The sequence below is a fragment of the Phascolarctos cinereus genome, unplaced genomic scaffold (assembly GCF_003287225.1).
Source record: "Phascolarctos cinereus isolate Bilbo 61053 unplaced genomic scaffold, phaCin_HiC Scaffold_2;HRSCAF=192, whole genome shotgun sequence".
NCBI lineage: Eukaryota > Metazoa > Chordata > Mammalia > Diprotodontia > Phascolarctidae > Phascolarctos > Phascolarctos cinereus.
Window position 1 is genome coordinate 238,642,316 of NW_027555625.1, and position 17,551 is coordinate 238,659,866.

The following is a 17,551-nucleotide window of genomic DNA, read 5'->3' on the forward strand; positions in this document are numbered from 1 at the left end:
TTATTCAGTTTTAGTCAATTCAACTCAACAAATATTTATTAAGTATGTGTTATGTGTCAGGCTTAATACTAGAGATACAAAGACAGAAACAAAATCATTCCTTCTCTCATAGAGTTTGCATTCTATCGCAAGAGGCAACATGTGCTCAGATATTGAAAGTAGTCTTATACAACTATGCATAGCTATTAGGGGGAAAAGAACACTTCGAGCCTAACTTCACTGGGCCTCTCCATCTTTCACTTGACACTTGTTTTTTCTAATTATGACCCAATTCAGTTGAGCTTCATTTGAAAAACAAGACCACAAATTTCATAATCCATTACCCCATGGAAAAAATTGTCGTGCAGTAATTGGTTCTGGAGATACTATTTCTTTAAATTATTTACTGTATCTGCCCATGACTGCTAAGTACAACATTTCCCATTCTGTTTTAGTTAGCCAGAAATTATACACAAATCTACTATCAGATCAAGTCATATACCTTTGGCATATTACAGTGAGTGACATTATGAACAGCACATTTCTTCCACAAACCTGAGGTAATAGTTGAAGTTAAAAGTCAAGTAAGATGATGCCCCCTATGGGTAGCTAGGTGGTACAGTGAATAGAGCTCTGGATTGGAGTCAGGAGGACCTGAGTTCAAATGTGACCTCAGACACTTGACAGTCACTAGCTGTGTGACCCTAGGCAAGTCACTTAACCCTGATTGCCTCACATACAAAAAAGATTATGCTCCATAAGCTACCGTTAGTGGAACAAATTATTTGAGCTTGAGTCTCTAGGACAAATATGATGGTCATAAGGTCTGATTTCCCAGGTCAGTTTTAATTTCAAGGAAATATACTTTAATATGACTTTACAAAAGGAATATCCTCTTCCTAGAGGCATGTTCTTAGTTCTAAACATGTGGTTATTAGTAAATATAGCTGCATCTTCAATTGGAAAGTTGAAGTAGAACTGTTCCCAGAAAATTATATGTGAACTGCATTTTTGTGAACATAAAATGGAAGTTCATGGAGGGGAAGGAAAGGAGCTGAGGCAGAGACAACTCCAGAGATTTTTTATTTTCATTTCTGCTAAAGTTTAAAGTCTAATTTCATGTTCAAAGATAATAAAAGAGAAAGTGGAAAAATATTAAACTCATAAGCTAGAAACAAGCTGTAAATACACTGGAGAAGTTCTTATTCTATTAAAAATGTTTTTATGAAATAAATGATTTTTTGGTAATATGAATAATCATCCTTCCTACACACATAATCTAGCTATTTGTTTATGTCAGTCTTCCACTTGAATTTTCTTGAAGTAGGGTCTACCTCAGTGATAAAGAGTTTCATCAATATCCTTGTGCTTCTCCATTGTGATCAATGCCAGCATTAGTGAGGTTGATTGATGTTATGGGTACAGTCTTTCTCTATTAATGGAATTTTCCTCAATAGGCCACAAATTGGCTGAGATGGAGATAAATCCATGACCTTGGCTTCATTAACACTGAGTTACAACAGACTGGGCTAAGTAGACATAGAATACAATGGAGGAGTGGTAGGAAAGCAATATCCAAGACTTTGAAAAGGTAGCGACTAATGCAGGAAAAAATCATTAGGGGAATAACAAACTGAATGAAGTATAGTCTGATTGTCCTTACCTCTGCTCTCCTACTTCAATGGATATGGATTAATGTAGTCTATATTATTTTTATCCATTGAATAAATGGAAGCCTGAGATATCTCAAAGAAGAAGAAGATGATACATTACTACTATGAAAATTAAAGACTAATTTTTTTTATCCTTAAAAACATGTAGTTTGAAGGAATGAAGAAAAGTGTAATTCAAAATTGGGTTTTTTTCCCTTCGAGGCAAAAGGTCATAACAAATAAAATGTACTATCCTCTTCAGAAAAGAGACCTGTTGAGATGAAGAGGGCATATCAGTGTAAGGAGGCCTGACCAGCACATGCCCAGATGCCCCTTTGTGTTGTGTTTTCCTACCATGTGGGTGGCTGTATCCTTCTTCAATTGGTGCTTAGCTGAAATAGGCAATGTCTTTATAACTGGCCAGACTGAGACAGTCTCTCTCTTTTCTAAATGTTCTTTCTTGCTGCTTTCAGTCAGTGAGGGTCACAGTTTACCCACTATGAACTGACCTGTGTGAGCATTATGAACTGAATAGATGACAGGAGAATTTACTTCCCCTGCTTTCCCTCTTGTCCCTTGGCTCTGAGGTTTCTCTTGACCTGGAAGTGTTTTGTTTCTGTTATATATCTTTTAGCCTTCTTGGTTTCTCAGTTACTGGACTGTGCTCCCCATTGGATCCAAGAGTTTAAGCCATGATGACCTTGAAGCCAGGATCCCAGGTGGGATGTTGCAGCCAGTAAGCTTGCCTAGAAAGGGAGCCCTGAGAAATCAGATGCCTGGACTTCTAACCTAAGGGAAATTTTAGTCTTGTAACTATCACTAAGATCTATAGGACCTGAACTCATTTGTAAACCTAATTCCCTTTCTTCCCCAGAGCCTGAGGTGGTATGTGGAAGAGGTGTCCCTTTCTATGCAGGACACTTCAAATTTTTCTAGGCATCCCCCAGCCTATACCATAGCTGATCTCTATAGAGGTCCAGACAATTTGCTTGGCTTCCTTATTCCAGAGGGCACCTGAAGATCCCCTCATGGATCTTTGTTACTGACAGAGTAAAACAAATGGAATTGCAAGTTTATTCATCAGGACAACTCAAGTAGATGCAGAAAAAGAGCAAAGAATGTCAGCTTTGTGACTCCTAAATGTTAGGGAAATAAGTTTGCATATTTGTAATTATACCTTTTGAAGTAAATATTCCTTTGGAAAAGCTCATTTAACTCAATGATAAAATTGAACTGGGATTCAGGAACATCCCCCACTACCCTTGGAAGAACGCAATTGGTGAATGCTGGACCTATTGGCAGAGAGCCTAGACACCTCAATCTTCCTGAAAGGTAGAAGAGAGCCTCAGGGGATGAGTGAAATGTAACATACATGGCCTTCAGGGGTGGGGATCAGGGTAGTCAGCACTACATGTAGGACCTGATCTGGAATAAAATTGGGTCCTTTGCTTATGAGGAAACCCCTGGAGAGACTCTTTTCCCAGGAGTTTCAATTCTAGATATCCTAGACTATGAGATCCTAGAGAAATTTGGCAAAAAAAAAAGTTAGTTTATAAATATACAGTAGATTTATTTTTGCTCAGTATATGTTCCCTCACCTCAGCTACATTGGCGTAATTTTGAAAACTTTTTACTTGCTGATTACTTAGCTATTTAAATATTAATACTTTTTGTATTATTCAGTTCTAAGTATTGACACATACTGATACATTATATGTTACTGAATCCTGTGTAAGTGTTGATATTAAGTATAATGTGAAAAATCTGGATATTAAGTAGAAATGTTCATATTGTTCCTTTGCATTAAACAGACCTAGACCACTGACCTTTTGTGAAAGCAAAATACACTGCAACTTCTTGGGATAAGAATGCCTATGCCTACAAAAATCCACAAGAAGCTGACATTCTTTGCTATTTCTCTGAGTCTACTTGAGTTGTCCTGATGAGTGAACTTGCAATTCCATTTGTTTTACCCTGTCAGTAGCAAGAATCAATGAGGGGAGCTTCAGGTGCCCTCTGGAATAAGGAAGCAGAGCAAATTGCCTGGATCTCTACAGAGATCAGCTATGGTATAGGCTGGGGGATGCCTAGAGAATTTTGAAATGTCCTGTGTAGAAAGGGACTTTTTTTTGTCCAAACCCCAGTTGGATAGCCTAATGCGCTGAGGGAATCATGGAAGAATTTCCACACAGGGCAGTTTTCTCATCTGAGAAAGGGGTGATGGTGAATTGACCCTACACTGCAAATCTCTGTGGGGAGACTTCTATGTAGTTTAGAAAGTTCAGTGTAGTCCAGGTTTCCATTCAAACTAGGAAGCAGGGTAATTCTATACCAGGTGATCTAGACACGTTCAGGCCAAGTCACCTTACATCAGTAACAACATAAGATGAAGCACCTGTGCTACCTGGAACTTCTGTGAACATACACAAGAGAATGAGTCAGGATTAGCTCCAATCTACTTGCTTAATCTGCAGTCAGGAGTAACACAAATCAGAGGGTTCACTTCGAAAACTAAATTTGTGAGATTGACAAGACAGGGCCATAATGGGTGGGAGCAAAGAAATAATATTTTGTTATTTGTCCCAAATTAACTTCTTTTTTCTAGCTCTAGATGCACTACATGCTGAAATAATCCATAGTAAGCAATCAATTCTACCTCAGATGCTTACAGGCTGTGTGATACTGAGCAAATCACTTAAGCCCTTTTTCAGCCACACTTTTCTCATCTGTAAAATAAATGAGTTGGACTCAAAGGCCTATAAGGTCCCTTAGAGTTCTAAATCTATGACCTATTATAATAGATGTTTGTAAACTGAATTACATGACAAAATAGAGAGAAAAACAGAGCTGGGAGTAGGGTGGGAGGAAGGGGAGGGGAAGATAATATTTCTAACAGCTAAATTGTCCTAATGAACTCATCAGAGAAAGAGCCCCACCTGAGGCCTAATTTTAGATCAGAAGTTTCAAAATAAGAGATTGTGAATAGATACCATATTTTGCATTAGCAAGTGATTCTAAGAGTGAAAAGGGGAAGAGAATAGGGAATTTGAAACACTGATTCAGCCCATAGGAGTAGAGTCTAAGGGGTTATAGAATATGTGAAGGGGATACTTTCTCCCATGCTTCCTTCTTGCCTCTGTTCTCTCTTTCCTTAAAATGACCTGATTCTTTTGAAGTGAAATCTCCAGAGGGACTGACCTTTCCTATTTCTCCAAAGGAAAGTAGATTAAGGACAATTGGGTTCCAAAATAACAACTCCTGCCAATAACATGAATCAGCCCAAGAATCTGTCATCCAACCTACACTTGAAAGCCACCTCTTAAGGAAAAAACATTTATTAAGCATCTACTATGTGCTTGGCACTGTGCTAAGCACTTTATAAATATTATCTCAATTCCATGAGGCAAATACTATTATTACCCTCATTTTACAGTTGAGGAAACTGAGGTAGACAGTTGTGAAGGGCCTTGTCCACTAATAAGTGTCTGAGGCCAATTTTGAACTCAAGTCTTTCTGACTCCAGGCCCAGTGCTCAACCCACTGCACCACCTGGCTGCCTCTAAGTCAGCTCCTCCTGTAGCTGACCAGCCCTTATTGTTAGGAATTATTTCCTTACATTGAGCTAAAGCTGTCTTCTACCCATTAGGCCTAGTTTGGCCCCCTTGGATCAAGAAGAATGCATCTAATCCCTCTCCTATATGATTTCCAAAGCCTTCAAAGACTTGAAGACAGTGATTATGCAGTGTTTTTTCCTTGGTCCAGCATGAAAAGTCTCTAAGGTGACTTTCTTTAGAGCCCAACACAGAATGAATCCTAAAGAACCACAATTAGTTATGAGAACTATCTCAAAGGTGGCAGCTAGGTGGTACAGTGGGTAGGGCACCAGCCTCAGACACTTATTAGCTGCGTAAACCTGGGCGAGTCACTTAACCCCAATTGCCCCACCTCACCCCCAAAAACAATACTACATAAAAAAAGAAAAACCTGACATTTGCTGGCCCACTGATGACCTTCATCTTTAATTCAATGAACATAAGAACATTACTGAGGGGAAATATGGCACCATTTTAGTGACATCTTCATAAACAGCATAGATAAAGCAAAAGCATCGATAAAGCATTCCATGATCACAGGCCCATAACTGATGAGAAAGAGGAAGAGTTGCTGTGATGGCTACTTCAGCACTTGAAGATTCAGATCTGATTGGGCTTTTCTAAATTCTCTAACAAAGGCAGATATCCATCCAAAGAGTTCTTGGGAGTCCTGGTCTGGCCGTTCCCCAAACTGCTCCTGTGAATGGGAAAGACTTTTGAGGTTAAGCTTTGGCAAAGATTCCAAGGCATGATATTTAGACTTTCTTGCAAAGTGCTTTACATACTGTGCTTATCAGGCTGTCAGGAGCCTCAAATGAAAGAGATGGGGTAAGTTTAATTCTCTCAAGTTTACAATGAAGGAAAGGGAAAGGAAAAATCAGGAAGGAGAAGGGATGTTCTAGGTCATAACTAGTAAGTGGAAATGCCATAATTGGAGGCAGCTCTCCTGACTCTTAATTTACTGTGTGTGCGTGAGAGAGAAAGAAGGAGGGGGCAGAGGAGGAGGAAGAGGAAGAAAAAGAGAAAGAAATGAAAGAGAGTGCAATAGAAATAAAGAGATGAGAGAGAAATAGAGGTAAAGAGAGAAAAAGAGACAGATGAGAAAGCACAATGGAGATAGAGAGATACTGATGAGAGAGGTAGAGGTAAAAAGAGATGTATAAGAGAGAATAATATTGAGAGATAGAGATGATAAAAATAGGGACAGAAATATAGATAGCTAGAATTAGAGGTGACAGAGATAAAAATAAAGGTAGAGAGAGATGAGAGAGAGAGGTGGATGGGAGAGAAAGGGGAAGACAGATATGAGAGCACAATAGAGATAGAGATGATAGAAGTAGAGATGGAAAGAGATGAGATTGCTTGATAGAGATAAAGAGAAAGATGAAAATTTCGATATGGAGAAATAAAGATGACAGAGGGAGAGATAGAGGGAGGGAAAAAGAGAAAGAGTGATGATAAAGCATGCTGGAGATAGAGATAGATAATAAAGATAGAAATAAAGTTAGAGGTAGAGATTTCCTTGAACTATAAGGAAATGGAACACAATTCAGGATTCCCCAGAAACAATTTAAGTGCCATCAGTTTCAGAAGGGATTTAGCAGTTCCGTAAGATCCAAAAAACTAATGGGGCTAGGGTCAGGTCTCCTGAGAGAGAGAGAGAGAGAGAGAGAGAGAGAGAGAGAGAGAGAGAGAGAGAGAGATCTGGGGAAGCATCAAGGAATAAGACTAGCACTCTCTGGCTGTATTTCCTCTGTTAGAGTTAGAACCTCCTGGCTGGTACCTATTATTTTAATAGGACAGAACACACAGTTCCCAGTGTTAGACAAAGATAAATAAGAAATTAAGCATCTCACTATGGCAAACACTGGACTAGGTTGTGGTTTGTTTGTTTTTTAAGCAGTCAATACCTTAATTATATAAATCTAGATTTGATTTTGTTTGTTTTAGATTTTTGTTAAGTTACTTTAACAAAAAATATTACTATATACACCAATTCAGGACACCTGGGACATTGTGGAATACGGAAAGCCACAGTGTCCACATCTTTAGTTTGTTCTTCAGTTTGTCCATATTCCTCTGGATTCCATAGAGTTCAAGAGAAATAGTGACCACATAGGGAGCTCTCTAGCTGGTGCTTACTTGAGTGAAAGGAGGGAGGATTTGGGGTAGAGGGAAGGGTGCAGTCACATGCTTAAACTCACAGTGGTTCAAGAGGACCTGAAGTACCACAAAACAAAACTACTTTTTTTTTAAAATCTAATTTGACCCCCTTTCTGTTTCCGGGAACTGAACATTTGTATACTGAAAATTACAAACTTGAGCTTCATGAGCCCTACTCTCAGATGAATTTCTGATTCTAACTGTGCTTTACTTCTGACACCTGTACCTCTCCAATTCATTAACTTGCTCTCCCAAGGCAAGTTATTAGCTTAGTATGCCATGCTTCTAACCTCCACCTGCTTTGGGCCTTATCAACCCTCTCTGTTCTATGCCTTAAGTAAAGGATGGTTCAGTAAGCATCATAGACCCTACTTAGCCATGGTCCTTGCCAGATTCCCAACCAGGTCTCATCTAGAGTCAAGACCAGATCAAGTGTAACCTCCTATGTATGGGACTAAAACAAAACTTAGCTAGTACAATCAATATTGGCTCATTCAAATAGCCTTGCAAAAAATCATTTATACAAACCAGGGCAAAAATCCCTCACTTGGACATTGACCCACTGGCCCACAAATTAACCTGTGCTTTTTTGCTTTTTTCCAGTGCTTTAAACCTCTGCAAACTCAGCCTAGTGTCCTGAAATACTGGGGTTTTACCTGTCAAGGAGCAGTTATCCAGCTATAATATTCTGTCCAATGATGCATTGTACATTTCACATATTCTCTTTAAAAAAAAAAAAGCAAAAATAGCTACTCTATCACCCCACTCTTATTCTTATCTACAATCTCTAACAAGCATGCTCAGTTATCCTCCATATTAAAAAGAAACCTTCATTTGATCTGCTAGTCTTTCAAGTTATCACTCTATATCACTCCTCTCTTCCCTATTAACTGCTTGAAAAAGCTGCCTATGTTAGCTACCTACATTTAATACACATCACATTCACTTCCCAAACCCTTCTTACCTGACTTTCAGCTCCACCACTCTAGTGAAACTGCTTTCTCCAAAGTTACCAGTGATCTCTTAACTGCTCAATCCAATGGCTTTTACTAAGTCTTTATCCTTCTTTATTTTTCTTCAGCATTTCAAAATGTTGGCCATTCCATACTCCTGGAAAGCGTATCTTCCTTTGCATTCCGAACATTCCTTCTCCATCTCTTTTGCTGAATCATCAAGGGTTCTGTCAAAGACGACCTTCTCCTCTCTGTTTTCTCTACGTTCTCCCTCTTTGTTAACCAGCTAAGGTCCAGTATCATAGGTCCGATTATCATCTCTATCCAGCCAAGATTTGGCTTGACTGTCCCCTATCAAAGAAGGCTTTTCCTGATTCTCACCAGTAGTTAGTGTTCTCACTGAATTAAATCAAGGTTGATGTATTTTCTTCCTACTTATCTGCATATATATTGTGCCCCCCTCTCCCACCACTGCTCCAGAAGAATATAAGTTCTTTGAGGACAGAGAGTTTTGATTTTGTATTTGTACCATAAGTGCCTAGAAGTGTAGGCAGACATGGAGATGGAGAGGGGGGAAGACAGAGTGGCATACTGGATAGAAATCCGGCCTTGGAGTAAAAAAGTCTCTGACATATACTAAGACCAAATCAAGTGTAACCTCCTATGAATGGGAGTAAAACAAAACTTAGCTAGTGTAATCAACATTACTGGGCAAATTACTTAACCTCCCCCTTAGACAACTCTCTATGACAATAAGACTATAAATTGCAGGCTCTGTGCTAATCTGCAGAGGAAGAGGGAGTTTCTCCTCTGGGAGTTCTCTGTGCCAATAATATCACAAATCACAAGCCTGGCACTTAGTAGGCACTTAATGATTTGAATCTAAACTGAATTGAGTTTTTCCTCACATTACTTAAGGATCTCAGAGAAGTTATCTAGTCTAATCCTATGCTTTAAAATAAGGATCCCATCTAGAATATACCTAACAAATGATATCATAGCCTTTGCCTAAAACCTCATGATGGGGTACTCAATATCTCTCAAAGTATTCCACTGAATCTTTGGGTTGTTAGGAAGTGTTTTCTTTCTATCCAATTTCTTCATATCACAATGTCTAGTCACTACTGCTAGTTCTGCCCTCTGAGACCTAGTTGAACAAGTCTATTCCCTTTTCCAAGGTCTAAAAGAATAGCCATATTTAGTCTTTGCCATTAATACCAGATTGTTTGCAAATGTAGGCAGTTGGTAGTGGTAGGAGACCAGGATCTGCTGGGGACTAAGAAACCTGATTGAGACCCTAAGGCTTTGTAAATACAAAAAACACACTTCATTGTTATATGGCTTTGGCTCTGCCATCTGTCAAATCATCAACCCTGACATATTATACCTCCATAGGATGAAAGCCACTAATAACATGACTAGCTTAAATGGGCCTAACCCCCAATTTTAGACATTAAAAAAAAGTCTTACTGTATTGTTACAAAGAAAGTTCCATGAGTGAGGAGGGAGAATTGGTGCTTATTTGTTCCAGCTTTTCATTATCACAGACCAAGAAGCAATAGAAACATAATCTGACTTGTTAATGTGTAGCAGAAGAAAGGAGTAACAGTGAGACTTGCAAGTTGGCTCTCTGGGAAGGGAATAAAAAACAATGCTATAAAAAGGGATTTCACTGGAGGTGAATTGCACTGAACCTCAGAGTAGGATCCTGTGGGACTTTCTAAGATCTCTACTGGGGTAGAGGGAAGAGGAGAAAGTAGGGAAGGGATAAGGTTCTTCACAGATTCACAACACTTTGGCTTCACCCATTGCCTCATCTCCAAGTCTCTTATATGTACTAACAAAAAGGGCTTTGTCCTTAGGAATAATTAATATGCCTATGGCAAATTTTATTCATATTCCATTTACGAAAGCAGTAACCTAGACATAGGGCATTTTTTCGAGATTAATGGCTCATTGGGGTCATTAGTAGTGCAAAGTCACTTCCAGGGGCTACCAACTTCATCAAACTGATCATTAACCCCCAGTTTCAAATACTAAATATTCCCTACATCAAGGTATGTCATTAGTTGGCTACAATGTGAATGCAATGAAAATATTTGCCTTCCTACCCAAAACACAATGTTTTTTTTCTCAAATTCACCAATGATCTTTTTATTGCCATGAAAAGTAACCTATTGTCCATCTTATAACATGTAAGTGGAAGACCAGTCAACTGAGTTATCATATCAATGCACATATACAGGGTGTCCCAAAAGTCTTAGTGTATTTTTGAACTTTAATAATTTCAGAAGTAAACAAGCTGTGAACTTACAATAAACAACATTTGAAAGTTAATTATTTAGAATTTTTAAAATATGTTGATTTTCATAATCTGAAAAATTTTTCATTAACCTAGAACATAATATTTTCAAGGCAAAAGAAAAAAGGTTTTAAAGTTGGAAGAAGATATTAACTTATACTAAAAATGGCCACAATTAAACAAGCTAGTACTGTTTGCCTTATAGGCTTGTAGAATGTGCACACATTAATATAATTCTATCTCAGAGAATGATTATTGAATCATTCATTCAACTCTAGAGGCACTTGGGAGGCAGTATAGATAAAAATCAAAATAGTTGGACTGTATCTCCAGCTATGCTGGGGATAGTGTGTACACACACACACACACACACACACACACACACACACACACACACACACTCATTTTAAAGATATGGACACTAAAATTTATTAAGTTTATGCAAGTCATTTTTCTTCCGTAGGCCTTAGTTTCCTCTTATAAAATAAGTGGTTTTGCCTACATTGTTTTTAGGGAGTGTTCCAGGTCAAATATCCTAAAAGTCTCAGAATATATGGTTAAGATACTATTCCTTATATTAAACTTAAACCAGTGAGGTGGACAGGTTTTTAAGTTTATGCATAATGTTAGAAGACTTCTGTACTTCATTACAACATTAATATTTTAGTTAAACATTAAATCCTCTGATTGTAAACTCTTTTAATCACTGATTTTGTTCAGCCAGGGGTCACCTTGGGTCACCCCAACTTCATCAGACTTTGCATTCACTTTAGCTGCATCATAGAAAGATACAGATTCTCAGAAGTAACCATGTTGAAGCTTTTGAATTAATATAAAAGGATGTGGTCTTTCTTCTTCTACACATAGCCTTTTAAATCCATTTGTTTAAAATAATATCCCATGAGAAAATCAAAATACTAATTGAAAGCATTTCATTTCTCATATGTTAAAAAAAAAAAGAGTGAGACCTGGAATTTGTCATCTATGTTAAAATTCTTCCATTCTATTAATATTTTAGATAGAAACTCTAATATCACAGTATTACTTCAGATATATGAAGGTTTGAACATTTTATACATTTTTTTAATGCAAGATGTATTTGAATTATTTTTTAAATACACCATTTACCGGAATGTCACCATAGAGTTTCTTCATTTCATCACATCTTTTTGACAGCTGACAAAGGTCCTCTTCACACTTCTGAATTAGATCCTGTAATAAAAGTGCAATCTTGACTTGAGACAGGTTTATGGCATGACCGCAATACCCGACTATAAGCTTATAATTAAGCAATAACATTAATAGATGGTGAGCTTGTACTCCAACAATACTCAAAGATTGGAAAGGATTTGAGTATTGCCTGATAGAGGGATTTTCCATTTAATAAAGGCATTTGGAATGATATTTCATCTAAGTAAGCACTTGCAGGTACATTTCTGTTCTCCATCCCATTTTCTGCCATCCCCAGGTTTAGTTCTCAAAATAACCACAATAAAGCTCAGCTTTTTCCTGCTAATACATTTTTCATCTTTAGGACTAACGACGAACGCCAAAAAAAAAAAATCCTGTAAACTCTTGGGTGGCACGGTAATTGTTCCCAGCATGCAACTAGGCAGCCTTTATCCAAAAGGTTATAACAGCAGAACTGGGATTAGAAAGAACAGAGCAATGCCAAATTTTCAATTCTGAATCCAGCCTTAGATTCCTATGCCTTTCTTTTCTTCCAATCTGTATACAGTACAATAAAAATGTCTTAAGAATCAGAAAAACTCTGGGCCACACATTCCTGTTGTTTTTTCATACTTAAATCTTTCGCTCTCTAGGCCTCAGTTTCCTCCTCTGTGTTTTACTACCAGCTGTGTTGGTGTCTTGGATCAAGGGCTTTAGAACTGGAAGGCAACTTTGAATATATCTAGTCCATCCATCTCATTCTAAAGATGAGGAAACTAAGTTGTGTGATCTTAGACAAGTCATTTTTCTTTCTCTGAACCTCAGTCTTTATATCTACAAAATGAGAGGGTTGGATTCAGTCACTAAGAGACTTAAGTTCTATTTTCTGTGATCTTATGAATAAGAAGCATTTTATTGTTGTTGTAAAAGATATGCTCATAGCAGAGAGTAATTTTTAATAGAAATTTATTCTAACCAGTCAAATAATAAATTCACTAAATAATATATGCTGCTGAAAAATAAATTAGTGCTTTGCAGTCAGTATGACTGTTCGACAGACGAATAATTCATTTAAAAATTACCTTAAGATCTTGGTGAAACTGGTTCTCTTGCTCCTAAGGTCAGAGAGTCTTAGGTTCAAGAATCTTCTTGTACTGAATAATTTTTTCTAACTCTTTCTTTAAAACTAATGTCAAAATAAGAATTAGCCAAGTATGTGGGCAGAAATATAAGCACAACAAATCAATCCTACTCATTAATTTCTGGACTGGTGGGTCATATGACCTAAGCCATCTAACAGCCCACTGTAGGAAAGATCTTCATAGGGAAAGAATTTTAAATTCTATGATGCTATGAACTCCCCCTTTCTACAAGGAGCTCTACAAAGGACCACTTGTACGTCTCCAGAGAGCACATTGCAGAGCTTAGTGTAGAAAACTGGACAGAATTTACCCAAGTTCTTTTGCAAGCTGTTGCTGTTTCTCTTGTGACCCGGGAGACACGGTTACTGGAAGAAATAATCTTAAGGGACATCACTTTGACAGGCCCAAGCTTTGAAAAGATATAGGGCAGTATTAATATGATAACAATTCCTGGTACTGGCTTATGATGAGAAAGTATACTTAGTTGACCAAAATACTGATGAACAGAAATTTCCCTTTCCTTGGATATGCTGAGTAATCATTTAATGTACTTTGAATGATCTCATTTCAGAGTTACCATATGTACCATGAATGGGTTGTTCATTTTCAAAGAGCTAAAATACATTTAAAACCATATTTGACACAATTTCAGTTTTCTTCAATTTTGCAGTATTTTTGGATCATTTATGTCAAGGACCTGTGATTTCATTGGTATTGCACTAGAAGATACAATCCATCAAGAACTTGGGAGATGTCTAAAAACTCCTGAGGCTCAGGGAAGTTGTGAACCATCAGGGACACACATCTAATAAATGTCAGAGGTGAGATTTGAACCCAGGTCTTTCTGACTCTGAGTCCAACATTTTATCCACTATTCCCTTTCATCTTCACTAAGAATACCAATTCAAATTTCACCTATCAGCTAACTAGACAGTTTAGGTTGAATGAGGACTAATAAACATGATTTTAGTTAGCTAGGTAGAACAATATGCCAAAAGAGGAACTAAAGTCAGGAAGACCTCAGTTCAAATCCAGCTTCAGATACTTACTAGATGTGTGACTCTGGGCAAGTCACTTAAGCTCTATCAGAGTCAGCTTCCTCTTCTGTAAAATGAAGATAATAACAGCATGAACCTTATAAGGTTGTTGTGAGAACCAAATAAGATAATATATGTAAAGTGCTTTGTAGACTTAAAGTGCTACATAAATGTTAGGTTTTTTTTGCCATGCTCCAATTAAAGTCTTATTGGCAATAAAAATTTCAGTGATAAGTATGGTTCTTGAGAAGCATTTGGGACTTACAGAACGTATAATGATGTAAAATCCTCTATGTCTAAAGATCTCTGGCACCACTGGCTTCTCCAGCAAGTTTATAGGTAATGGCATAATCATGTCCCAAAGCAACCGGGGCAGATTTCCACTAGGCAGTTTATAGTGTGCTGCAGCCCTTTCTATTTCCCCTTTCTTCATATCATTCTGGAAAAATGGGGGGAAAAATACAAATCACTCTCCAGGCCACTGGACAAATCCCCTACTGCCTCTAGAACCAGTTCTACTCTATTTACAATCCCTAATGGTCACTATTTTTATATCTTCCCTCTCCTTATGAATATATTCACTACATTCACTTTCCTTATGAATAGCTTATAAAGTCTATCTCTCTAATAAAATGAAAGGAAATTCATGATATCCCACATTCTATAGCAAGGATATAATCAGAGTTTGGACTTTTTTAAGAGGGAGGCAGATACAGGAGATTAATATGACATGCACATGAAGGGATCCTGTCTGGAGCTCTGCAGCCATTTTTTTTTTCAAGAATGAGACTGTGATAGTGAGACTGAATCTCTGGGCAGGAACAGACTCAGAAGTAAATCAGTGAAGTAACAGAGATTGAAGTCATAGCTGGAGCAGAGTAGCCAGCAGACAGGATCAGCTGGAAGAGGAGTCAGTATCCAAATCTAGATTGAGGGTAGCTGCTTATGGAGGAGGCAGAGATGAACCAGCATGCCTATGAACCAGCATGTCTCAGGTCCTGAGTCCCTCAATAGGTTGGATACTGGCCATACAGGAGTTATAATTGGTTAGAGACAGAGAGACAGAGAGAGAAATCCACACCAACAATGAGAACATTTGCTAGCTTTTGGTAGAAGCAGCTGATGTGGATGTCTGTACGTAAGCTTTGTCCTGGAACTCTGGCATTTGGAGTACAACCATCACCTAGATAAGGACAATCTGGGCCTAGGAGCTATACGAGTCAAATTCCAAAAATCTATCCATAAATACCAAAAATATAAAAAAAAAATAACTGGATCCTTTTCAGAAACTAGGCCCCAGAGTTGTCAGTCTCATATTCACCTGAGAGTTTATGCATTTTGCCCGACACTAAAAGGTGTGCAGGGGAAATATTGAGCTCCTCATGTTATCAAAGAGAGGAAGCCTTTCATCCCTTGGTGCTGCCCCTTTCTGGACATCAGTGTTCATTTCCTTAGCCTAAGTGAGTATCTATTTGGGTAGATGTATCCATTTAGATCGCCATGGCTCATGGCTCCACTCACTGGGAGATTCACCACTTTTCTCCGTTGCATTTCAATTTACCCCCAATCACATGACCATGGCATAACAGAATTGACTACATAAACATGACTTGACTACATATAGTGTTTCATCCTTCCCACAGAGGTAAGAAGGAATAAAATAAAATATTTTAGGACACCCACCACCAGGGCAGATGTCTGCAATTTCTCCCACATACAAATTGCCGAATCTAGAGGCATGCCCCAAACTCAAAAAGTCCAAGGTGTAGTCCGGGTATTTCGACTCAGATCTGCCCACCAGCTCTCTCGCCAAGAGCTGACAAATGCCCCAAATGCCAGAATTAGCAAACCTCCCCAAGCTGCTTTACCACTCATAGCCTCCAGTAGTTTGATGTCTAGTCAATTCGTTGTAAGACTCAGGACCTGAATCATCTCATCTGGTCTCTGTCTCCTTCTCAAGGGCAACCACCAGAAATCTGGATTCAGATGCTGATGCCTTTTCCAACAGATTTTACCATTTGGCTGCTCTGCTTTGGCCTTACTTCTTGCCCTATTGCTCATCCCATGATTCTGTTCTTGCCAAGAGGAGCTATCCCAGAAGGAAGAGCCATAGGGCTAAGAGTGATGCCACATGCCTTTAAACCCTGGTACTTGGGGAACTGAGGCTAACATATTGCTTGAGCTTGGGAGTTCTGAACTACAATAAGACTAAAGCCAGTTAGGTATCCACACTAATCCAGCACCAGTATGGTCAGCTTCAGGGGGCAAAGGGACCACCAGGCTACTTAAAGAAGGGTAAACAAGATGTCCCTTGTCAGAAAAGAAGTAGGTCAAAGATTCCCTGCTGATCAACTGTTGGGCCAGGCCCATGAGTGACCGCTGCATGTTAGCCTGGTTGAAGTAGAGAGACTCAATTTCAAAACAAAACAAAACGAAACAAAACTATTGGGCAAGAAGTAATTTCCCTCTGCGTGGATGCCATCTGGTCTTCTTTGGTTTCTCCTATTTGTATGTGTACATGCCTCCCTTAAACACCGTCCCCCTCATACCCACTTCCCACCTTTGGCTCCTTTGGTCACTTCTTTGGAAGTTTCATGTTCCAGGCCATATTGAAACATGGGACCCTCCTTTTCTCCAGTCCAATGAGTGAATGAAAGAATGATTGGATGGATGGATAGATGGATGAAAAAAATGCATTTTTATAGCATCTACTCTGTGCCAGACACTATCCTAAGGACTTTACAAATATTATCTCATTTGATCCTCACAATGACCCTGTGAGGTAGGTGCTGTTATTATTCTACAGAGCTGAGAAAACTGTGGCAAACAGAGCCTAAGTGACTTGCCCAGGGTCACCCAGCTAGTAAGTGTCTGAGGCCAGGTTTGAACTCAGTCTTCCTGACTCCAGGTTCACCAGTCTATCCCCTGCAAAGGTGTAACTGATTAAGGGAGAAGTTAACTCAATTGTCATTTGAGAATTAGCACCCTTAAGGCTCTTCAAAGCATTTTCAAATATAATATTTCCTTTGGTCTTTATGGAACAGGTGTGATTATACCCATTTTGCAGATGAAGAAACTAAAGAAGAAAGACTGAAAAGAGGTTTTAGAACAACAGGAAGCCGAGGTTCCTGGCTGCTAGTGCATTGGCCTTATTTAAATTAAGGTTAGAGGACTGGGAGGGAGGAACCACAGTGTTTATTCCATCTATAGAATATTTCCAATTCCATTATTTCTAAATGACGAGCATCCTCTTTAAAACATATTTCTAAATCCCTCCCTGCCATATGACAGGTTAAACATTGTCATGGCAACACCCTAAAAAAACCCAGTACTTTGAACTTTTCGTTCTCCTTAGAACTCCAGGCTAAAAGAAACAAACAAACAAACAAAAAATTCTTTCCAAATGAGTGCCCAGGGTAAGTACAAAAAGGCACCTGTGATTTTAGGCGTATTTACATACCATCCACTTCAGCCTTGAGGCCTTTGATAGATGCTGAAAAGCAATGGAAACAGGTGTTAACAAGGCACATGTATGTTGAAGCCCTTTTCCCAAGTGGAAG

General features: G+C 38.5%; 1 protein-coding gene across 1 annotated transcript in view; it reads right to left on the reverse strand.

Annotated features, from left to right (window-relative positions):
- Positions 1-5,686: 5,686 nt before the first annotated feature.
- Positions 5,687-17,551, reverse strand: part of LOC110206425 (uncharacterized) — a 119,235-nt gene continuing 107,370 nt past the window's right edge. The window contains 4 exon segments of the mRNA XM_078149161.1: positions 5,687-5,921; positions 11,771-11,854; positions 12,895-12,998; positions 17,452-17,484. Coding sequence (XP_078005287.1) covers positions 5,805-5,921; positions 11,771-11,854; positions 12,895-12,998; positions 17,452-17,484 — 338 coding nt within the window. The 3' untranslated portion in view covers positions 5,687-5,804.